Source organism: Thamnophis sirtalis, unplaced genomic scaffold (assembly GCF_051295495.1).
Source record: "Thamnophis sirtalis isolate CommonGarterSnake01/CBP01778 unplaced genomic scaffold, rThaSir2_p1.2 scaffold_9, whole genome shotgun sequence".
Taxonomy (NCBI): domain Eukaryota; kingdom Metazoa; phylum Chordata; class Lepidosauria; order Squamata; family Natricidae; genus Thamnophis; species Thamnophis sirtalis.
This window is the reverse complement of record NW_028261389.1, coordinates 18,210,655-18,235,996: the sequence shown is the minus strand read 5'-3', so window position 1 is coordinate 18,235,996 and position 25,342 is coordinate 18,210,655. Positions and strand designations below refer to the sequence as shown.

At 38.5% G+C, this 25,342-nt stretch overlaps 1 protein-coding gene and 1 long non-coding RNA gene across 2 annotated transcripts; one reads left to right on the top strand and one right to left on the bottom strand.

Moving 5' to 3' along the window:
- Window positions 1–7,273: 7,273 nt before the first annotated feature.
- LOC106553915 (uncharacterized) lies at window positions 7,274–9,963 on the bottom strand. Its single transcript, XR_001313895.2, has 2 exons — window positions 9,829–9,963; window positions 7,274–8,395 (listed from the first exon to the last, which is right to left on the bottom strand). It is a non-coding gene; the product is annotated as an uncharacterized LOC106553915 (long non-coding RNA).
- A 161-nt stretch (window positions 9,964–10,124) lies between these two features.
- On the top strand, window positions 10,125–25,243 carry AMN1 (antagonist of mitotic exit network 1 homolog). Its single transcript, XM_014072503.2, has 7 exons — window positions 10,125–10,349; window positions 14,363–14,495; window positions 15,916–16,060; window positions 17,266–17,483; window positions 21,267–21,323; window positions 22,481–22,592; window positions 24,421–25,243. Exons 1-7 carry the CDS (start codon window positions 10,300–10,302, stop codon window positions 24,492–24,494), a joined length of 789 nt encoding a protein of 262 aa, XP_013927978.2. The 5' UTR covers window positions 10,125–10,299; the 3' UTR covers window positions 24,495–25,243.
- Window positions 25,244–25,342: the final 99 nt, after the last annotated feature.

The following is a 25,342-nucleotide window of genomic DNA, read 5'->3' as shown; positions in this document are numbered from 1 at the left end:
CTGTATAAAAAGGAGCTACACCTTCTCTGAAGAGTAGTTCTTCCCTGCATATCCTTGGGGTATGTTGGGAACAACTGACTATCATGTCTTTAAACTTTGATCAAAGATTAAATGCTGATTGTTATTCAAGTCTCTGCTTAAGTCTCATGTTTGGCTCATTGTGACTTTGTTACCACTTCACCCGACCGTTATGTTGTCAAAAAGACATACTCTCCTCGTCAGCTCATTTTGGTCATTTTAAAACCCTCCAATTCAACATTAGGGATGTATTATTGTGACATGACTACCAGATTGGGACAGTGGTCCTCAAAAGGGATTTTTGTCCACCCCGCAGGATGGGAACCATGGGGGGTCATTGCACGGCCACCCTCCCATCGTGCTTCTTACAAGATACAGGAACCATTACATGTACCTACTGGGCCTCTCAGACATAGGATGAAAAGGTTAGCTCCTTCTCATGGTCTGCACACTCGGATGGCATACAACCTGTGGATGCGTTTGGCAGAACAGGCAAACGTATCAAAAAAAAATTTCCTCGGGATGAAGGCCCCGAACGAGGCTCGGGGAACCTCTTTTATTAGGTACAAACAAAGAGAAGGTGTATACAATTACATCAGAAGGCACATGATTAACTAAGCCCAATAATAATGTTACAGCATGGCATAAACCTCAGCCCTAGGCGGGGAGAAAAGTGGGGAGAAAGGTGGGGAGAGAGGTGAGGAATACACGCACGGCTCACATTCCTGTGTCCGTTTGAGGTTCTTGCCAATTGATATATTCCAGATGCCAGCGCAGCCCGTGCTGGACACCTTCGCTGGTACAGTTCTGCACGTAAACTAAAAGGAATGTTATACATATTGCTAAAAGGAATGTTGCAACAGAGGTGGAGGTGTTCTCAAACTTCTATGGGTCTCAACGTATTCTCAAATCTTACATTGTTACATACGCATGAGCTAGCCAGATCCTTTGGAAATGGAGCAACAGACACCAAGGTAATCAGTCAGGTCTACCACTGGCTAATACAAAATAAATAAATAAACTGTTTTAAAGAAAACTCAATTTAAAAAATGAGCATCAGAGTTCTGCTAATGGCAATGGAAGGAAATGCCCCTTCTTTTCAGATGGGTCATTTCCAAGCTGTGAAGAATCAAAGATACCAGATGATTAATGTAAAGTTTAGGAGGCAATTTATTCTGCCGATGAAGGTTATCAGATTGTAGGTGCACAGAGCACTCCTTTGTTACCTTCTCTACTGGTCGTTGCTTCAAAAGCTTAAGCTAATAGGAACAACAAACTACATTGTTTCCTTTGTTGACAGTCCTTTAGAGTTACCACCTGCAATAACACTTAGACTTCCTGCTCAGAATGCCTGGCTCCTAGGATGATGGATGAGATCCTGGATCCAAGTTGCTTAGGAGTGTTTTTACTGCTAAGGGATGTGATTGATAAGACAGAGATCTTGACCTACCTAGTAACCTCTACCTGCAGTTACTATGACTATATTGCTATAGCACTTAAAAGACTCAACCACTTCACGGTGCTTTACAGCCCCTCTCTAAGCGGTTTGCAGAGTCAGCATATTGCTCCCAACAATTTGGGTCTTCATTTTACCAACCTTGAAAGGATAGAAGGCTGAGTCAACCTTGAGCCAGTGAGGATCAAATTGCTGGCAGTCAGTATGCTACTCTTGTGAGCACAAGCTAGCTGTTGCAGCAGAGGTGGGTTCCTACCAGTTCGCACCTATTCGGTAGAACCGGTTCGTCAAATCTACCGAACCGGTTAGAAAAGGTTCCACCAGTGGACCCGGAAAGCAGGCCACACCTACAGAAGAGGTTCCAAAAAATTTTGAAACCCACCACTGGTCCTTGGATATGATTATTCTACACTATCATGCTCATATTTATAAAACTCAATGCCTCTGTGAAAGGTAAGGGTGACTACTGCGTTTGTGGTGCAATCAGAACATGCGTGTGTTGAAGTTGTTTTAACGCAAACCAAAGATGCCTTTTAAAAAACAAGTTTACATCCTATTCTTATGCATGCCAGTGCTGTGTATGAGGTAATTTAAGGTGGTTCTGACAAGTGTCGTCGGCATCTTCATATCCGGTCACATGGGGGGCAAGCCACTCCCATCCGGTCAATGGGCGGCAAGCCACTCCCACAAAGGAGGCCACACCCACAGAGTAGGTTCGAACAATTTTTGAAACCCACCACTGTGTTGCAGGTGTATTTCCTCTGCAACACTCCAGGAAATATTGGTGGTCAACTATCACGTCTAAAATGTCAATAGCATCTGCAATTTCCTACAAAAAGCAGCACGTTTAGCTAACCACAACCTCAAGAGTGATATGAACAAGTAGGAACAAAATGTCTTAAAAAGAAGAGATCATTAAGAAATTTGTTTTCCAATCTGCTAGACATTTTTCCCCCTTAAACTTTACCCTATCAGATTCTTAGGCTAAAGTAGAAACAATGGGTTTTGTTTAGAGTGAGGTTCATCTCTTGTAAGTCATTTCTCATATCCATTGTCTCTCCCTGTGCATAGTTTGGCTGTAATTTACTTGTGCCAAAAAAGGAAGTATATTCTTCGTTTAAGGATAAATGACTGTCGTAATGGTAGGATTCACTTACCTTCCCTACCGGTTGGCAAACATGACAGCGCACGCACCGCATCTGTGCATGCACACCACCTTCTGCACATCTGCACCACCTTCTGTGCATGCACGCTACCTGCGCATGCGCACCACCTTCTGCGCATACACAGTGTTTGTGCATTACATCAGGGCGGGTGGGTGGAACCTCCTGCAGCTGCCGCTACTGGCTCGCCCAAACCAGAGAGAACCGGCTGAATACCACCTCTGGACTGTAGAGAGACAAGGAGTAACCACTGCTATGCGGACTTTAGTAGGCAGACTTTATTATCAGTACATAAGGCTAGTGTGTGGTTAAAATTAATGAGTTGAACGGCTGAACAGCTTGTGAAACCCAGGATGTGGTTAAACTGCAAAGCTTTGCTTCTTCAGTATGGAACTAGAGCAACCAGAACGAAGCTTAAAATGTCAACTATGTTAACATAAGGGGAATTAGACCTCCTCTAGGCACCATCTGATAGGAAAAGAAGCAAAACATCTGATTTAGCAAACACCTACCTGGAAATCCCAAAACTACCCTCAGAAGGTTGCCATAGCAATATTGATATTTTGTTAAGCATGCACAGAGAAGACTGTCGTCGGAATTTCCCTGATTGCTTAGAAACACAAGCACAGGAGGCCAGATATGGAGCACTACATGTAACAGTCAGTGCAATGGAAACACCTGGCATTTAAGCTGACAATAAAAACGTTATTGTGTGCGTGCTCCAGGTCACGTTCTGTGCGCTTGACCAAATCTCTGCAGACTCTTTATATAAAAATTTTGGAGACTTTCAAACCATGTCCCCAATAGGGGGAACAGTCCAGAATCTCATCACACTGACCAAGAAGGGAGAAAGGTGCTCCTAATTTTAATCATAAACTAGCTGATAACCCGGTGTTGCCTGGGTATTTATCCTAATCCTGTATTAGACAGGAAAATCCCTGATTTTTGTTGAAAATATCCGGACCAAACATAATTTCAAATGTTGGATTTTCTCCCTTACCAGAGGGAGCCCCCTTATTGAGTATTGTGAAGCTGTTACCATGGCAACTCAACTGCGCTATACAGTAGTAGTGGTGAGATTCATTTTTTTTTACTACTGGTTCTGTGGGCGTGGCTTTGTGGGCATGGCAGGAGAAGGATACTCCAAAATCCCCATTCCCTCCCCAGTCTCAAAATTTCCACTACCGGTTCTGGCTGACAATAAAACACCTCTGAATAGAAACCATTTTACGGCAGTACAGTAGAAGCCATTTTAAGGCACAACAGGCTGTAACCTAACAGACCATCACCACCCTCGAGGGGTGTTAGGGGTCTTACCCCCACAGTATTTGTTTCCAGAGAGTAAGTCATCTGTGTACGAAGTTTGGGGGAGGAGAGAGAGAGAGAGAGTGAGAGAGAGGGAGAGGGGGAGGGAGGGAGGGGGGAGGGGGAGGCGAGGGGGAGGGGGAGGGGGAGAGGGAGGGAGAGAGAGAGGGAGAGAGAGAGGGAGAGACCTATGACCACTACTGAGTCCAAAATTTATGTTGCTAAGCGAAACATTTGTTAAGTGAATTTGGCCCCATTTTACAACCTTTCTTGCCACCATGGTTAAATGAATCACTGCAGTTGTTTACGTTAGTAAGATGGTTGTTAATGGTTTCCCCATTGAGTTTGCTTGTCAGCAGGTCACAAAAGCTGATCACGTGACCCCGGGACACTGCAACCGTCATAAATAAGTCAGTTGCCAAGTATCTGAATTTGGATCAAATGGCCATGGAGGTGCTGCAATGGTCGTAAGTATGAAAAATGGTAACAGGTCATTTTTTTCAGTGCTGTAATTTTGAACTGTCACTAAATGAACTGTTGTAAGTTGAGGACTACCTGTACCACTTGTATCTGTGTGCATTCTTTGGCATATATGAAGCCAGCAAATCTTTATGAGTACTCACACTTGCACCGCGAAGCTGGAGTACCTGTCCAGAGTGGGCAGCTGTGGCAGGAGAGGCCCTACTGTTAACATATATCTCTACCTACAACAGGTGTGATTGTAAACATCATTACCTCCCACAGACCCATTAGATCTCACAGGGTTGGCCTCTTCCGGGTTCCATCTACTAGCCAATGCCATCTGGCTACTACCCGGGGGAGGGCCTTCTCTGTGGCAGCTCCGGCCCTCTGGAATGAACTCCCCGCAGGGATTCGGACCCTCACCTCTCTCCAGGCCTTCCGAAAAGCCGTCAAAACCTGGCTTTGCCGGCAAGCCTGGGGGTGATGAGTTCCCTCCCCTCTCGACTTGTATGATTGTGTGACTCTTGCTTATTTTAATTATTTGTATTCGTTTTATGTTCCCCTTTTTCCCCTTTTGAATTGTTCGCCGCCCTGAGTCCTCCTGGAGAAGGGCGGCATATAAATAATAAAATTCAATTCAATTCACAGAACCCAGTTTATATGCTAATGCAAGTGTGCTTGCTTTGCAGCAAAGTTTCACTCTGTAAAGAATTGCAAAATAATGTTTAAAGAGCCCCCCTTTTTGGGCACTGGAGTAAACACGGAAATGTACATTATATCCATGTAATGATTTACATAGGATGACTGTCTGTCTCTCTTTTATCTGCAGGAGAAATACAAAAACGCTCATTTATGTAGATGCTATAGGTAGCCATTTGATTAGCATTGTAAAGAAAACATCTGTTTTAACAGGATATGAAAGTGTAGATCAGGATTGTGATGATCAAGATTCCTATATAGAAAAGGTCGATACCTCCTGAGCGTGGGAAAGGAAGGACGACAGGAAACCAGAAAGGTTCTTAAAATAAAGCTTGCTCAAAATACTTATCGTTACAGGATATCAGCACAGATAATTTAGTAACATCTTTACTTTATCTACTTTCATACTGACAGCTGTTGTTTCCTGTTTAGGTAACCAAGTACAATATAAAAGCACATTAAAGAAACCATTTGGAGTCTTTCTCAGCCTTACCGGATAGGGGTGTCAAACTCATGTCATCACGGTGGCGTCACATGGCGTATCGCCCCCTTTGCTAAACTGGGCATGGGCGTGGCCAGTGCGTGACGCATCTGGCCTGTGGGCCGTGAATTTGACAACCCTGTTATAGGACAACCAACCTTTCTCCATATCTCAACAAACGTGTGACTTAGAGAGAATTTGACTTAGTCTCTTTGTTTGTGCGGAGTCAGACTTAGTACTCCTGACTAACAAAGGGAAGGATTGTGCACCAGTGGAGCATGAGATATATTCATGCTAAAAAGTATTGTAATAGGACAATGCATTCCATCCATATTGATAATGATTGGCTAAATCTATAAGCCAGAAAACTATAAGAAGAGAGATAGAGGTGCAGTCCCTGTCATCTAATGTTGCTTGACAAACTTGGGTTGAATAAATGTTTTTGCTTTGACTTTGTGAGATACAATATAATAAGTTGCAATTTTCCATTAATACCATAATATATTTTACAATTTATATGAAGTTTGTCTTTTGTTCAAGATACTTGGAGTTAGCATTTTAACCAGAGGTGGTATTCAGCAGGTTCTGACCAGTTCTGGAGAACCGGTAGTGGAATTGAGTAGTTTGGAGAACTGGTAAATACCACCTCTGACTGGCCCCGCCCACATTTATTCTCTGCTTCCTGAGTCCCAGCTGTTGTATGGGGAATGGGGATTTTGCAGTACCCTTCCCCTGGAGTAGGGAGGGAATAGAGATTTTACGGTATCTTTCCCCTGGAGTGCGGTGGGAATGGAGATTTTACAGTATCCTTCCCTTGCCACGCCCACCAAGCCACGCCATGCCCACCAAGCCACGCCCACAGAACTGGTAGTAAACGTTTTTGAATCCTACCACTGATTTTAACATATAGCCATACTACTACATATACAAGATATAACCATGATTACATTTACTTTTCAATGGTATTGCTGATTTAATACATTATAGATACTAATTTATTTTTAGCTGTTCCTAAGTTTCCATGAACAAAGAAAATAAAGTTAAGTCTAACCTTGGGAGGACTAAGAATGTATCTAACGCAAATCTACTTTGATGTTTTCCCTTCTCAAATGTTTCTTTCACTTGGGCAATGTTCTTTTCTATGGCTATGTTGCAATTCTTGTGAAACAAGAGAACCGATAAGGGAATTTCAAAGAAGTGAGACATGAGAGGGATGAGTGCTTAGCAAGTTTGGGTGACAATAAGGGCTTGACTAACTTTAAACATTTAGGGGAGATAATAGATTATAGGTGGTCGGAAAGCCATATGATATAACTGGGCCTATCAACCAGGCCTGGCAAGGATGGACAAGTGGCTGGTGATAGAAATGTATAAAATATACTGAGGTCTGTAACAGGGTGTGGATTTCTGTTGCTGTGCCGAACAGAAGTTTCACTAGCTCTTTGCAAGAAGCTTTTAATAAATCTTACATCTGGTTGACCCAAGTATTGTGTGAATTTGTTACACACAAAGAAGAGAGGCAAAAGACAACTGATAAAGTAGGGACCTAAGGATTGTACTCCTTCTCTCTTACTAATACTGATTGGAACCGGTGGGAGATAGAAAGAGAACCAACATAGTTCAGTGCCTCAGACCCCTAACTCCAAGAGCGATCCAGAAAGATACTAAGAACACACAAACACAGGTATGAACTGCAATTCTTACTAATTTAATATAAGCATACTACATAAACACACATATGATTTGCAACTTAATCAATGCTTAATACATAACCCAAGCACGATCTGCAACTCTTAACACATTTAATCAATGCACAATAGATAAATACACAAGCGTGACCTGCAGCTCTTACTAATAAACACATTGTAAGGTTCAGAGATGCCCTTAAGTCAACACGGAACCAAAGAGAAGGACTTAAGCAGAGGCTTGTAAGAAGTAACAGCTTTTATTCTGTGTATTAGACTGTATTTTTATTGAGTTCACTTTCGCTGGGTATACTGCTGCTTTATTGGTGTAGTACTACTCCTCTTCCAGTAGATGGCTCTCTTATTCCCAAATCCAATGTTAAACAATCTGTCAAAAACGGCTGATTATTGATAAATCTAGAAAGTTTAGAAATGCAAATAAACATGAGTTTCTTCCGAAAATCACCTTTTAAATTGTTTAAGCTGTTTTTCAGGTTTTCTGTGTTTTCAAGCTTCCCTTGGGCTTCTTTCGCCTCTTGATTTTCAGTTTTTTTCCCTTGCCGCTTGCTTAGGCTTGGAAGTTCTTTTTTAGAATTCTTGTACTTAAATCAGATGGTAATTATCTCACTCAGTTTCAATGCTCTGTCCGCGAACCGCTCCAGCACAAATCTTACAGTCTGTTGTCCCAGCTTTGTGACTGCCAAAAATGGCCATTGTCCCTGCTGCCATTTGGGAGAGCTTGCTTTGGACCTAATGAGGAAATTGCGAGTTCTTCATGGTCAACAAAGCGCCTCTCCTTCCTTTACTGCCCCTACAAGGCAGCTATGACCCCATGGGTCTCCCAACAGTGGTTACCAGCTGGATTTTGCAAGGCAAGGCTGAGTCTACTATTTTCCAGCTGTTCTCGCCGCGACATCAACAGGAAGTCTCTCCCTTTGTTTTCTTCTATCTTATCTTCTACAGGGCCCCTTGATGCTGGAGGGAATGGGACTGAGTGCTTAGCAACACAGGTCAGAAGTGTAAGCCAGAGCTGGGGTCAAAAGTGTAGCAGAGTACTCCATATGTTCCCGATGTGTGAACTCTGACAGGCAATGATATATGCAGCTTCTGAGGTATGCACAAGGCACTGGGTTGCACAGAAAAACAAGATTTAGATTGATGGCAGAAGCACATGTTTTACAGATGCCAAAAGTTTTACAAAGGCCAAATGTTTTATACAGGTTAAATTAATTTCACTACTAGCAGAAGCAATTCTTACAGAAGCAAGTAGCAAGTTAACCTCCTCCTCCTCCTCATTATTATTTCCCTTAACCTAGGTAATTCCATTATTATGTCCCTTCAGCATGATGCCTTGTGAGATTTAAAATTCTCAGTTTGAATCAACAGGAGACATTGTGAACAATACAAGAAGTTTATTTTTAGAACTTTTGCAAAAGTTGGCTTTCTATGCTCATGTGGATAAAGTCACAGAAGAGCAATGATACATATGAATACAAGTTTTAAATCCAGTTTCAAAAAACCCCCACTCCATCAACGCCCCTCATCATCATTGGTCAGTTTACATCAGATAAGTATTGGCTGTACAATCCTAACAGCTAGTTTCCCAGACATGCTATCCCCCTGATAGTTGCTACATCTTGATAATTACAACACTATTAATTTGAGCTTGGCAGCTGTTTTCCCTTTCCTGCCAATGGTAGTTTGGCCTGGACTGGAATGTACTAATCAAATCAACAGCCTTGTTATTTCCTGAAACCTCATATTCTTACATAATTCCGAAGCTACTGTCCCAAAACTGGTGTCTTAGGTTATACAGAGGATAAATATGGCGTTATTCTTGCTCTTTTCTTTACATGAATAATTCTCATTTCCCTCATGCTCTCTGAGGGGTTGCATATTATGTAGATTGCTTAAATTGCTAAAAATGTAAGAATCTAGCTAGGAAGATTAGGAAACTGCCACAAGGAAAAGGAAGTGAGAGTCTGGGAAACTGCTGACATATGCTGAATTAGCAATTTCTAGGCAAATTCTGTCTAGAATTAGGTTAACTTAGCCTTTCCATCTTTCAAGGGTGGTTAAATGAAGACCCAGATTGTTGGGGGCAATATGCTGACTCTGTAAATCGCTTAGAGGGTTGTAAAGCACTATGAAGCGATATATAAGTCTAAGTGTTATTTTTATAAATGAGCCAACAGGGAAGGTTGCTTCAATTCCCTGAAGATGAAAACCTACCATAAACCTATCATAAAAGCCATAAAAAGCTCTGTCTACATATCTTGTATTCCTCCTTCTGCACAGCATTTCAATGAAATTTAACTCACAACTATGATTATGGGCTCCCAACAAAATTTTCCCCAACAAAAACAATTTGGCTGCCACATTCTGTAGCAGTTTCACCTTCTAGACTAGGGGTGTCCAAACTTGGGAACTTTAAGACTTGTGGACTTCAACTCCCAGAATTCCCCAGCCAGGTGGCTGGGGAATTCTGGGAGTTGAAGTCCACAAGTCTTAAAGTTCCCAAGTTTGGACCAAGCACACAGAGAACTTTGGGTCTCTTACCTGCTTGGGAGAACAGAACCTAAACAATTGCTTGTCCAAATATTATACTTTCTGTTAGTCCCCTCTCCAAACCCACTTTAAAACAAGCCTGTACATATACACGAGTTGCGACATAATCCGACGCCTTTGGGTTGCCGGGACGACGAAAACTGAAAGCAGCCCTCCCCCTCTCCAACCCACCGGGGAATCTCAGAGATCGTTCGATCGAGGCCGAATCCTTAGAATCCTTGAGGGAGTCTCGCGGCGCTCGAAAACACTACATTACCCAAAGTGCTTTGCTGTCACCCAGCGACGCTCTGGGAATGCCAAGCCGGCCTGCCTGGCGGGTGAGCTCCGCGGCCCTTGGAAGGGCTGCGTGGGGCTGAGGGCGCCCATATTCTGAGGGAATGAAGGAGCGACGGTTTCTGAGCCGGGCGGGGCTGCACCGGCCTGGCCTGTGAGGGAAAGGAGGCGAGCGACCCAGGCTCCGCGATGAGTTGTCGCTACGGAGGCGGAGGGATGGTTTGCTCGCTCCTGGATCTGTAAGTGGCCGATCCTCTCAGAGCTTCCCGTCACCGAGGAGATTTCTCTCCCGAGCCCCGAACTCCCCTTCCTTCCTTCTTTCATCCAGCCTCCTTCCGTCTCTCCCCTGCGGTTTATTTCTTCGATGCCCGGCTAAATAACGGGAGCAACGCCCGCGGCCCCTCAGGAATCTTTTAATATTAATATTTACTTTATTCATTAAACGTGAAGCTCAGCCAATTGAACATTCAGAAATGCATCACAAATACCAGTGGCTGGTGCTAATGGTTGATACGGGTTGCTGCCAGCGTCCTATAGGTATCAACCAAGTACCTTCTTAAAATATAAGATGTTCCGAGGAGCGCAGTTTTTTGCAGTTCCGCTGGTGTTATTGCAGGAAGCTGCAGTTTTTGGATGTATCTTGTACAATTCTTGGAAATGGTGCCAAGTGCCCCGATGACAGTGGATATCACTGTTACATGCTTCATCCATAGCCGTGTAGTTTCGATGGCCAGGTAGCGATATTTCGTTATTTTTTTTAGTTCTTTTTCTTCGACTCTGGCATCTCCAGGAAGAGCGATATCAATAAACTGTACACTTCGGCCCTCTACAACCGTGATATCTGGTGTGTTGTTGTTGTTATCATCATGATCATCAGGAATCTTAATATTTATTATTATTATTATTATTATTATTGTTATTATTATCATCATCATAGGAATCTTAGTATTTATTATCATCATCAGGAATTTTAATATTTATTATTATTATCATCGTCATCATCATCAGGAATCTTAATATTTATTATTATTATTGTCATCAGGATTATTATTATTATTATTATTATTATATACTTTATTCATTAAACATGAAACTCAGTCAACTGAACATTCAAAAATGTATCACAAATACCATTGATTGGTGTTAATAGTTGATACGGGTTGCTGCCAGCGTCCTAGGTTTTTTATTATTGTTGTTGTTATTATTATTATTATCATCATCACCACCACCACCATCATCATTATTATTTTAAACACAAATAATACAAACAGCACATATACATCTAAATACAAATAAAGAAAGACAAAAGAAAAAAAACAGATATTACAGTGTACACACCCCACAAAGACTCTCCCCCCTTACATTTCTTAGATATACAATATATTCCAATTGTGCCTTATACCCTCCAAAACAACAAATATTCTTGCGTAGGTTCATTCCCTTTGCCTTCCACCAACACTCCTTTTATAAAATCGCCCCATATTTCATTATAATTATTTAGTTTAATCATGCGTTTTTAAGTTTTAATTTCTGTTGTTAATTTATCATTTGTTGCCATACTCCAAATTTCATTATACCACTCATTTCTTTGAATATTATTTCATCCCCAATATTTAGCCATCGCTAATCTAGCTGCCATTATCGAATTTACAATCAATTCCTTTTTTATTTCATTTATATCCTGTTTTTCCACCAGCAACAATAATGCAATCCTGACATATCTAGATTTACATTCAACAGTGCTCTTAATATTTTAGGGGAGCTCTGGTAGTTTCTCCCGATGTGCCTTTTCTATGAGGGAAAATGGAGGAGGTGGAAAGAAAGTTGGGTCACCTAGAAAGCCAAGAAAGTTAACTCAGTTGACTTGAGTTGAAGCAATGATTAAAAACCAAAACCAAAAAAGTGTTCGCGTTCAGAATAAAAGAAAGGCCAAGGCTCTTTCATAAAAGTGGCAAAATCTGATGCCAAAGTAAGGTGGCAGGCTGAACCAAAGTAGGCCTCAAGCCTGAACCAAACTAAGGCTCTATGACATTAAGCTTGAACTTCTCAAGATATAAACTGTATATGGGATGATGGGTTTTGTTTACTTTTTTTGTGTGTGGGTTTTTTTTTCTTTTTTTTTTTTCCTTTTCCCTCTGCCTTTTTCTATTGTTATGTGATTATGTTCTCTATGTAACAAAAATAAAAAAAATTCCTATTAAAAAAAAGATATAAACTGTATAGCTTGCTCTTAGGATGTAGTGTGGTTAGACATGAGTTATAGTATCAGCAGATAGGATGTCTACATCCAAAATATGCTGAAACAAGGAATCTATTTTAGCCCATCCGCCTGCTTATCTGTTAACTTGTTTATTAGACATATATTGTTACTTCCCCAAAATACCAGATGTGCTTGTCTGTTGGCTGACCCATGTACCATGACATCCTGTAGACATAATATTTCTGTAACTCAAGGGCAAATCCCGAGATAAGGTAGTCTGATAGACCTAATTATGGCCAAAGTTATATAGTTAATATTCAATATCAAATATTCTGATCAAAGTCGAGATTTTGCATCATTAGTAGAAAACAGTTGCTGAAGTGTCAGTAAGTATTTTTATGCATCTGGGAACAAGCAAACCCAGACAGGGAGTTTCCTGTTATTCTGCAAGATGTTTCTTGTTTTGCTTCTCTAAGCCTCCCTATATGTCACACATGATCTATAATGTGCTGACCATGGATATATTTTTGGAATAGTAACTGTTAGCCATCTGGCATAGACATTTTTGGTTCCTCTTATTACCTTATATGCTTAGATACTGCCTCTACAGATGTTTACGTAATTTGCACTATAAATGTATGTCTTTAAGAACCTTTCGGGGTTCAAACGTTTGTGCTTGTTTGGCATGTTTGAACCTGCGCATTCAATAAACTTTTCCTATATTGCATCGCTTGGCTTGATTGTCTCTTAATTCTACTACAGAGAGGTGTTTCCAAAACTAACAGATGGCTTATGGCTAGATAGGGTGAGCGCGTCATCATCACTATATAAGGAAGTCCCTGAATCCCACTCGGGGTTCAGGCCATTTACTCTTTGCTTTGAACCTGTGCAAATAAATTTTTCCTTCTCTAAAGTGCTGGCTTGTGTCTCGTCACTTTCTACAACAAAAGCGAAGGTTTTAATTCAATTCCTCTTCTGGCTGTGGCCCTAGCACAGAGTTTGTATTCCAACAAGTATTTCTGAGAAGCAGGATGAAGAGTGATGGATTAATTTAAATCCCCAGGATTGGATTAACTGCATCCTAGGATTTGGGGAGGGTGTCAAAATCTGCAAGATGCATCCAGGTAGCATCATTTTTGTACATACCTGTGTCCTCCATCTCAGAGATTTCCTCCCTCTCCACCATCAAATTTTCTCTTAGGAAAACTGGGATACTCAAAAGAGTTTGCCAAACATTATTATTTTTGCAAAAGCCTAAAAAAAATTGTCAGATGGGGGAACTTTCTTTTTAAAAGAAAAAGGGAACTTCCTTTTTAAAAGGAAGATCTGGGAAACCACAGATTAGCTGGTCTAACATCAAAAGCTGAAAAAGTCTGGAGTTATCATTAAGCAATTGAGACATAAGAGTCTTGAGAATAATTTAATTATCAAGTTATCATGGGTTTATCTTGCACAAGTAACTTATCTCATATTTAAGTAAAATAAGTAACCACTACTGGTACACTGAGAGTTCTCACTAAACCAATGAGAAATAAATATACTCCATATGACTACCTATAAGAGATTGAAACTGATAGCTTTGATTTAGATCACACATCATAAACCATACTTGGCCTAATCATAGATTTTTGAATGAATTGCTATTCATTTGGTTCACACATGTTTCTTTCTGGTTTATTGCAAAATATAAAACTAATCTCACCTGTCACTGAGAAATCTCTAATACATGTGTGAATATCTTCAAAAGTCTTCAGAGAAGAGTTAGCAATTATGTAATTTATCTCACTATAATCCAATCAGCACCCATGCAAAGCATGTTTGTGACTAGAACATGTTTAAAATTATTTTATTTCATTTGTTCACATTCCTGTTTGTGACTACTATATTTTGTGCATGTCTATAATGAAGTACTCTAATAGTTTTTTAATGCTTGTTTTTATACTTATAAAAAAAGCCATGTGTATTCCTGAGTAAGATAGTATGATTTTATATCTGATACTGCAGCCATTACAAAATATTATCAACAAATAACTTTTACTTTTTCCTCCTCAGATGCCTTAATTGTTTAAGAAAAAACATATCCAAATATGGTGCAGATATTAAGTCTTTGCCTCCCAACATAAAAGATAAGCTGATTAAATCATTGAGTATTGAAGGATCGATAACAGATACAAATATTAGCATGGTAAGATTCCATTTAGATCATGGTCTTTGCTACTTTTTCAGCATTGTGACTTACAATGGAGGGTTCATCTGTAAAGTGATATGCAGAAGATGCTAAACATGAGTGATAAATTGTGGCTCTCTTGAAGGGTTTGAATTGCTATTAATCTTACCCTTGGCCATACTTTCGGGTGAAGAAGTAGATGTTATTGCTTGATATAAATGGAGTTGTTATAGAGCATAATTCTTGCTGGATGAAGGGACATATTAGAAAAGAGACAGTATATTAAAGAACAATAAATGTGATGAGAAAAAGCCCAAAATAAATATTTAGGTGGCGATAGGTGAGGCAAATAGTTCCAAATTATTCTGTTTACAGGATGTCACATACCCCAGAATGCTTAAACTGCAAACAGTGCACTAAGTCTCTTTAACCACTATTTTATGCCAAAATAGGTTGACATCTAATTGTTTAGCAATAGCATTCTAGACTGTATGAAAGGTATGTGTGTAACCAATGACAAATGAATCTTAGAAACTATATATGTATGCTGAGTTTTGTTGTCTCAGCATGAAGACCCTTTCAGAAGATTGTGTCTTCTACTGCAATGCTTGAGCAGTAAACTTCTTTGTTCTGCCAATGAAACAGAGTATGAAGACTGATACTTCTTCCACCCTGGGGATGATGAGAGTTGCAGTTCGGAAGCGTTTAAAATATGTGCTTGTATATTTTTAGTTTAGTATGCTGTGTGAATCTAGCTACTATAGATGATTTGTAAATAATTTATAGCTTAGCATATTACGGGAATCTAGTAAATTGGGGATTATCTCTTGTTAAAACATGGACTAGAACAGTATATAAAACTAGTTACATTTTTTAAAGTAAGTTGAATGACTTTTTTTACTTTCAGTGAGTGTTAAACTGTTAATGAATAGTTTTGATTAAAAAGTAAGGTTTCAGCATCCTCCCATAGCATACTTTCTATTTCATCATCTTCAATAATTAAGGCCAATGGCTGGGATGGGTTTCACATAGTGCACTAATATTAAGCCCTGATTTGCTAAACCCCAAATGGCTGCATTGTATTAAAACCAAAGCCACAAAAATCATGTTGCAACATAGCATTATATGTGACCCCTGTGAATGAGTTGTCTCAGGCCAGATATATACCTTCTTTGAAGAGTAGTTATCTAGAATTTATTAAATATAAGTAATGACAGATAGGGCAGTCCTAATTCCTAGAGAGTTTGCCTGCAATGAGTTCCAAAAGCCAAAGTGGGAGGCACAAATATAGTTAAGTCATGGTTCAAAAGTCTAAACACGGGTCATCAGGCAGTCTAGGTTCTAAGGAATAAAATATCCATTGATGGCTTAAGACACCCATTTTGTTTTCCTTTATTTTTTAAAAGTAAAATCTAATTGAAATACTTTCCATTTTTAGGTTCTTCACCCTGCAGTGGAGGCACTGGATCTTCGAGACTGTGACATTTCAGACTATGCCTTGCAACAGCTTTGTAACTGCAGGCATCTTAAAAAGATAAATGTAAATGTTTGGAAAAACAACAGGCTGACCATAACTTCTGAAGGTACACTTTCTGCACAATGGTTATTTAAAAAGCACAGGGAGATACAAATGATGGCTGTTTGGTTTTTTTTGGTTATGTTCTATTTTAATTTATATGCCTTACAGATTGTTTTAATTAAGTAATCTAAGGAGCAAAGATAGGAACAGAATTTTTTAAAATAGAAGTTAGGAGATCCCATTATGAGTGCTAGATCATTTATGAGTGCTAGGCACAGTGTATACTGACCTATATTTTAATACAACTTAATTATGTACTTGGAAAGCATAGCCTACATTTTTCCAATAAATGTCTGTACTGATAATAATGTACACATAAATATATCAAACCCTATTAGTATTTAAATCAGACTATCCATTCAGGAAATCTGAAACTAAAATTATAATAAACTAAGTAAGACTTATCAGTGAGAATGGCAGCATATACATTTAATAAATAGATAAACAATCAGTACAATTTATTTAAAATATGTTTGTAATCACCTTAATACTCAGTCACAAAAATCAACAATGATTTGATGACAAAGACAGAGATTTCAAGTTGTTAATTTCTTAATAGTCTAAAGATTAATACCATAAGCATGCATTCTCAACCACACTATCACCCAAATTCTAAAAGAAACATTGTGATGTTGCTCTGGCATTTTGTGATATCACACACAAGAATGTAAGGGGCTAAATCTTCATTAGAATTATGTTTGTCCTTCTATTACAATATCAAGGTATGTTGGGAAAAACCTGGTTATAAACTTAGCTGCACTTAATAACAATTGAACAAACAGCACAACACAAAAAGTCTCACTTTAGAATTCAGAGGTTTATTAGAATTTAGAGCATAATAAACATAAAGTACTTACATTAATTACATTGCAATGAAAGTCAATCAGACAAAGTCAATCAGCACATTTTCAATATACACAGCATAATTTCCACATACTCAGGGGCACAAGTCCATCACACAGGCACCATTGACTTTTCATGTTAATCAGTGTTCTGTGTGCTGGGTCCACGACCTCCAATACGTTCACAGATACAACTATTCCTTGATTATAATATATGATACAATATGTTAAAGCAAGTTTTAATATTCCTTAAGTATTGCAGGTAATTTCATTAAGTCAAAACTCAATGAAATCAAACTTTTATATTTAAATGGATGGTAACAGAATTCTATCTACAAGAGAATAACCTGCCTTCCATTTCCAACAGGAGTTGCAGCACTGGCCTTATCATGCCCCTATCTGCGGGAAGCCTCTTTTAAGAGATGCAGCAACGTAACAGACAGTGGAATCCTTGCTCTTGCCCTCAACTGCCCCCTTTTACAAATAGTCAACATAGGTGGATGCTTCAACATCACAGACACAGCTTTACAAGCCCTTGGACAGAACTGTAGATCCCTGCACAGTGTTGATTTCTCATCAACCCAAGTAAGAGTGAAAAGCATTATTACAATAGCATTTTAATATATTTTTATTTATATATATTTATATTTATATAAAATGTAATATATTTTAAATATATTTTAAATAAATATACTTAAAATATTTATATATTTTTCTTAACATATATAAGTATTTAGTAATTGTCTGAGTCATTTTACATATACATAATTCTAGTAACAATAATATTCTTTACTTGTATATAATAGTATCCTTCCAGTTTCTAATTTCTACCTTTATTGTCTAACCATTGATAAAGAAAATCCCAAGTTAAAAAGTATTCTGTATCTTCTTTATCCTTTATCTTCAATGTTAACCTATCAATTTCTGCAAAGTCTAGTATTTTTTTGATTATATTTTCATCTGTAGGAGTTTTCTCATTTTTCCAGTATTTTGCAAATGCAATTCTCGCTGCTGTCAAAACATGCAATATTAAATATATATTCGGTTTCTCATAATTTTCTGGTAGTATACCCAGCAAAAATATTTCTGGCTTTAAATCTATGTTGTTTTATCATTTTCTGTATTGTATTTTCATTCAGAATTTTTTTGCTTTTGAACATGTCCACCACATATGATAGTACGAACCTGGTATCTGGTTGCATTTCCAACATTTGGTGGACATATCTTTAAACAACTTTGCTAGCCTTGCTTTGGTATCAGAACTGGGATTCTAAAATCAAGAGAGATCAAATGGCTGTCTTAATAATTGTAGATACTAGACCAGTGATGGCGAACCTTTTTTGACTCATGTGCCAAAAGTGGGGGGACTACATAGGGGACGTGTGTGGGTGTGCCACACCCATAATGCTATGTGCACGACCACAGCGTGCATAGGCGCATGGCCAGTGCTTTCCCACATTTTTGGCGTGCTTTTTTCGCCCTTCCCAGGCTCCATAGGCTTTATAGGAGCCTAGGGAGGGCAAAAACAGCCTCCCCCTCCGGAGGCCCTTCAGCGCACGAAAAACCGGCCCTACGGGCAAACCGAAAGTTCCGGTTTGCTTGTACTGTCGTTTTTTTGCCCTCCAGAACCTTCAGGGAAGCCTCCTGGAGGCCCCTGAAGGCTCCGGAGGGCTAAAACCAGCCCTAGGAGCAAACCGGAAGTCTGTTTCTGAACTTACAGTTTGCTCATAGGGCCGGTTTTTCGCATTCCGGAGGCTTCAGGGAAGTTCCTGAAGCCTCTGGAGGGCGAAAAATGGCATCAAAAGAAGGCTGAAGTTAGCTGGCCATCCTTGCATGCCTTGACAAATGGCTCCGCGTGCCACCTGTGGCACGCATGCCATAGGTTCGCCATCACGGTACTAGACTTTGTTCGGTTTTGGTAGGCATTAGATTCTGGGTTCTCAACATGATGCCCAAGAAAAGGAATGTGCTCCATTGTCATTTCAATTAAAGTCTGTGGAGATTTAATGATAGGTATAATGCTAAGTGTGCTTTAAACATGAGTAAAATTATGAAAGTAAAAAGCAGGCAGCTATCACTGTGACCCTGGAAAAGAGACAAAACGTAACAGAAACTCGATGGTTGTCTTTATGTTGTGTGAAAGGAGGCGTTATATAGGCACAATACATTTCACTGTATATGATAATGCTAATATCTAAGGTAGGAAGATTTGTTTAGAAAATGCAGGGATATTGTAATAAGGTCATCCCCTAAGTACTATCAGAGATAGTTTAATGGTAGAGGTCATAATATGATTTGTTTTATTTTCTTTATTGTTTCTATGTAACAAACCAAAGAGGTATAACATGCAGCCTTGTTCAATGCTCTGCATTGTTCCTTAGTAATCATTTCAATTGTTTCCAAACACTTTGGTTTCTTATTGAAGTGAGCAGTTTTCCATACAATGAGACTCCCTGTCTAATATGACTGCCATTTAAAGCAGCACATTGTTAAAAATCTCTGTTGAAAGTAGATGTGTCCTTTTGAAGTTAAAGTAGATCTGCTCATTGGACCTGCAAGTCATCCAACTAGTTTTGATGTTGCATGCAAGTATCTGCACTCCAAGACAGTAAGCAGAATGCAAGATAAAACTCACATTTGATTTTTGGATTCATACCTAAGTTAATTAAAATTAATTATTCAATTAATATATTGCAGCTAATGTAATAGGTCCCCATGTATTTAATAAGTGCCGTCTGGCAAAACTGGATGGAGACCATCCTGCCAGTCCCATCTGGGTTGCCAAAAAGTGTCCCAGCTCAATACTAGGTCATGTTGCTCAGTATGTCCTATACCCAAATTGAATGTATTGAGGTGGGGATTGTAAAATAAGCTTCATTCTGCAGAAGAAAGTACACAGGAAGATCTGTCTCAAAGCCTAAGACCCCCCTCTCCCCCAAAAACCAACTGGTGGGGGTTTTGTAGCATTTTATCACAAGCTGCAGCGTGCTTAATGTCACAGGATCACAAATTGTTTTCCTGTTCTTTTACAGTAATGTCTTTACCTTATTAGTGTAAATGAAGCAAACATCTGCCCTGTTTGAAGATAGGTTAACCACAAAATTGCTATAACCGTCAATTCAGTAGTACCATAGCATAGCTTCCACCAATGTACTTCCTGTTTAACAATACGTGACCCGTCAAAAGCGCGGAGGACAAAATCGCGCTCGACGAAAGCGCGCATGTGATGTCATCACAGCGCAATGAAAAAAATTAAAAATTGAAATAAAATTAAAATTAAAGCAAGCCGATTCACATAAAGGTAAGGGTTAGGTTAAGGGTTAGGGTTAGGGTTAGGTTAAGGGTTAGGGTCAGGTTTAGAGCGTTAGCGTTAGGTTTAGCATTAGGTTAAGGGTTAGCGTTAGGTTTTTCGTTACGTTAACGGTTAGGTTTAGGGTTAGATTTAGGGTTAGGTTAAGGGTTAGGTTTAGGGTTAGGTTTAGGGTTAGGTTTGGGGGGGTTAGGGGAAGGTTTTAGCTTTATTTTTACATTTTTCGATCACAGCGCGATGTTTTCGTCGCGCTGTGATGACGTCAAATGCGCGCTTTTGTCGAGCGCGATTTTGTGGTGGAACCTAACAATATACTTCTTTTTTCAGCGATATGTTTTTAATTATAATATGTGCAAAGGTTTGCTGTTTATCCCTTATGCCTTGTCCCTTAATGCACTGGGGATTACAGTTTAGCAAGCTAAAACTGAAACTAAATGTTTATTGATATTTGAGTCTTCCCTTCCACATTTACCTCTTTCAATCTCTTTTCATATGGCTTTCTAATTCTGTATTCATCTTTATTCTCTGTTGCTGAACTTTTGGTGCTCAAAAGTGGACAAAGTGCCTCATTTGTGATCTAACCAAAACAGAGTAATGTGGATTAATAATTTCACATGATTTGAAAAATAAAAATCTGTTGATTCAGCCTAAAATTGCACACATCTGCTTTACAGTCACATCATCATTCTGTTCATTTTCTGTTTGCTATCAACCACAATTCCAAGATTTGTTTCTAAAAGTGTTATTAAGGCAGGTATCCCTCATTTCATACTTATGCACTCTATCTTTGTAATCTGCTTCAGACTTGTTTAAATTTCAGGGTTTTTTTCCCAAGCTTTTACTTACTGGTTTAGATGATAAAAGCTTTGACTTTCCTTTCTAATTAAAAAACCATTATTCTGGCCTTGTCATTTACTGTACTTCTGTTTTTAATGCAAGTTATTTTGAAAACACATATAAATAAAAAACAATGGATTGTAGATAGATTTCCATTATTGGAAGAGAAGAAATAATATTTTGGCTTCTATTTGATAAAAGATCCTTTTTTTCCCATTTAGGTCACTGATGATGGTGTAATAGCACTTGTTAGTGGAATGTGTTCAAAAAATTTAAAGGTAACATTTGGATAAGTTTAATTAAAGTTGCTATTAGCAAGTTACATATGTGGGGGTGGGGGTGGAGAAAATTGCAACACAAAGATAATTTTCATCAACATTCAATGGTACTTTTTAAAATGACAGCTGTTAGGCGAACTCCAGAGAGGTGTGCCAAAATTAATGTAACTCATATCACCTTTCATACATATTGCTTATATATTATATAAGATAAAATCTTGTTATGTAAAATCTTAAAATGAGTATTATCGGCTACTAAACATGGTATGTTGTTTTTCACTACTACTATTGGGCAGTAAATATATCTTAAAGTTGTTTTCCATTTTTTGTTTCTGGTTGCATATTATTCACATATAATTTCCTGTGTGCCCAGGAATGCATAAGCAAGAACAGATTTAGGAAGGCGGAGCCAAAGAACTTGGCTGATAGAAGTTTAAAATACATGAAGACTGTAATATACTTTTCAGCCCCTTCAGTTTCTGTTCTTCATTCTGTTACCTCATTTTCTCCACCTTTCCTGAATTGGATATTGTGACTTGTGGGATAAGGTGTCCGAAAGAGAATAACACTCCTTTGGGATAGTGGAGAATGATTCATAAAGTTGCATGAGCTGGTCTATGAGATCTCTTTTGAAATACAAATGCACTACTGCAAGAGACTAAACCATAGATAGAAACAAATCCCTACTAAAGCAATCAAAGCTGTTTGTAAAATCAGTTTTCCCAGGCTTCCAAAATTCAGTCAGCCCAAAGGTATATCTCATCACTACTTTCTGAATCTAAAATTAAGGTACAGATGAGATTTTTCTCGTAACTCATATGCTGCTTTCTTCATGTCATGATATACTTAATATATTACTGAAATACAGAAAAAAGGATACCTATATCACCTTTGTTTTTATTTTTGTTTTGGAAATAATGAACAGAGATATTATTAGGAAGAAACTGGTAAATTTCAATGTACTCTTGCATATGAGATTCAAATTACTCCAGAGTAATTTATTAGGAATACCCATGGCTTTATGAAATTATTTGAGGCATTAGTCTCTTCTGTAATTTCTCTTCTTAATACCCTTATTGTTTCAACATATTTTGCAAAGTAGAGATTTTATTGAATGAGTGATAACTACTAATGGCATTATTCTTTATCCTTAATAGGAGATCCACATGGAACATTGTGTTAATTTGACGGATATAGCTGTGGAAGCTGTTCTCACATATTGCCCTATGATATATATTCTGTTGTTTCATGGATGCCCACTCGTAACAGGTGACTTGAAATCTTGACTAGAGTAGATTTTCCTAGATGTTCACTGAAAACCACATCAAGTGGCATCAAAATTGCATGCATTGTGATCATTAGCTGCAGGATATCATCATGTGCATGACATAACTTGGCTTTGAAAGAAAACATTTCTAACTTCTTTAAACAATATATTTAAAAATGGAAGTCAGTAAAGCAGGGTGAAGCATTAAATGCAAAATATCCTTAGTATTTTAGAACTATTATTACGCTATCTAAAAGCCAGAGTGAGGTTAAAACAAGAGCCCTATGATTATAAAACTAGTTTCCAAGAATAGAAAATCCCTAGTTAATCTCTTTAAATATTTAAAGATATTAACAGACTCATACTTAAAGATATTAACAAAGTAAGATTTGCTTAGCTTTCAAAGGAAAATTTCCAAAAAGCAACCCACCTTAGAAGGAATAAGGGAAAGTTGAAAAAGCCATCATACAAGCCAAGACTTATAGTGTCTTTTGCATGCACTCTAATTATAATTTGGTGGTATGTTTAAATATCGCCATGAAGAGTATTTTCTAGAGATATTGGTGCTAATTCATTGGCAGGAGATATAATTATTAGATTTATTTATTTTACTTTGATTTATAACCTACCTTTTGTACAGTAGCTCAAAGCAATGTACATACTGCTCCTTCCTCCTAATTTTCCCCACAACAACCCTGTGGGGGAGGTTGGGCTGAGAGAGCATAAATGATCCACTTCCCACTCTGAGCTGCCACGGCTAAGGGTGGAACTAGAATCTGAGATAGCCCATTAAGTACTATATCACACTGATTCTCTTATTTTATTATCGGATGTTTATCTTTAGTTAGCTTACTACTGGCTATTATTGCAGTTTTAACATTCAAACTCATATCTTCTCAGTAAGAAATAAGATTGGTCTCCTTTTCCAATAGTTGTTTCTTTGATTTCCATGGATGAGGATGTAATTATTAGCATTTATATAGTGAAAGGACTTACTGTAGAAATTAATTTAAGAATGTAATAATAAGGACAGATTATTTTGTGAAACAAAAATGTGTCTTTAAAAACTGCTTTGTGAGGTTCCCCATGTCAGGAATGATCTGTTAGTGTTTTTCAACATGGCTGGCTTGGGAATTCTAGGAGTTGAAGTCCATCCATCTTCAAGTGGCCAAGGTTGAAAAACATTGATCTAAGCTGTGATTTCTAAAGGTTTGAACAACACAACTAGGAATTACATCTTGATTTTACGTTCACATATGAAAACTATTTTAAAGAGTTGATGGTCTGAGTTCAGGAAAAGATGGCATAGAATTTACTGTCCACTCCTGCTTTAAAGTTTGTGCATTCTCTATTATCCTTTCACCATTGTAGCACTTTGGCCTTTTTCCACACCTTCTAGAACAGGTGTGTCAAACTCGCCACATCATATTGCTGTCACGTGATGTTTTGTGACATTTTTCGCATTCGTTGAGCTGGGGTGGGTGTGATCTGCACATCAGGCCCGCTGGCCGCCAGTTTGACACCCCTGTTCTAGAACTATTCATTGAAAATTAAACCTTATTTTCATTCTTTGAATTCCTGCTCTGGGGAACTCCTGCCATTAAGAAAGCCATAACTTGCTTATAAAATATGGGGGTGAACACTTTGTAAAAGCCAGCAAAATATCTAGTAAATATAAATATTGAAGTGGATTTTGGTTATTTACACACTGGTCTTGTAGGAAAATAGCTTGAAGCCCATTCCTTCCCATTACTATTTGTTTAATCTTGTTCCCTGTCATAAACATTTCCTTAACGTTAAAAACAAAAACTAAATATACTCTATTTACAGATCGCTCCCGAGAAGCACTGGAGCAGCTGGTTGGACCCAAAAAATTCAAGCAGGTTTCATGGACTGTTTATTGATTTTTGTTTGAAATCACAAGGCATTACTTCTTTAATTCCCCCCCCCCCCCCCGCACAAAAGGACCATTTCTGAGAGTCTTCTGATTAATCTGTACATTTGCTGTTGATACTGTAGTCTCAAGTTGGGGAAGAGCAAACATGCTACTCATGTTTCTTTTTCTCCAAGTTAGTGTTCTGCAGTTATCCGTGTTCTGCATTTTTGTGTTCGTGGAAGTTCGTGAAGAGGGCTTTAGGGCACTGCTTCTTTTAAAAAAAAACCATGACACTTTTACCAATAAAGGACCAACAGTAAATAAGGAAATGCAAAAAGCAGAGAGAACACCAGTAAGCTAATGGAGCAAATGTCATGGAAGCATCTTCTTGTGCTGCCTGTTCTGCTGTCATTTAGGTGGAGACCAGTTCTATTTCTAGTTGTCCCTTGTAACAGGAGCCATGATTTGTTTGTATCTGAATAAAACCTCCTTCAAGTTGTACAGTGCATGAATTTCATTTAATTCTATTAATAACCAGTCATAGAATGTGTTTGTACAACTCAACATCGTTATTTTCAAGGCAAAAAGCTAATGTGGGCTTTTGCTGATACTGGAGAATGGGATGCCATATATTCCATTCTAATTAAGGAGTTTTTATTTATTTGGTTTGTAACCCCTTCCTTCTTCTCAACTACCTATTAAAGGCAACATAGTAACATTCACTGTAGATTTATTTTTGAAAGCTTTTGCCAAAATAAACATGTTAGTGTGAAAGCTGATGCAAGACTCTTAATTACTTTTGCTACAGAAAACTAACATGAATACTTTTGGGAAATTATCCCACTAAGACATTATCATTGTCTTTAGTAATAAGAA

What these genes read in the sequence shown, in the direction of transcription:
- AMN1 (XM_014072503.2), top strand. Translation starts at nt 10,300, where the DNA reads ATGAGTTGTCGCTACGGAGGCGGAGGGATGGTTTGCTCGCTCCTGGAT. An exon ending in GCTGACCATAACTTCTGAAG is followed by an intron (nt 16,061 to 17,265) that starts GTACACTTTCTG and finishes CATTTCCAACAG; the next exon opens with GAGTTGCAGCACTGGCCTTA. An exon ending in TTGATTTCTCATCAACCCAA is followed by an intron (nt 17,484 to 21,266) that starts GTAAGAGTGAAA and finishes TTTCCCATTTAG; the next exon opens with GTCACTGATGATGGTGTAAT.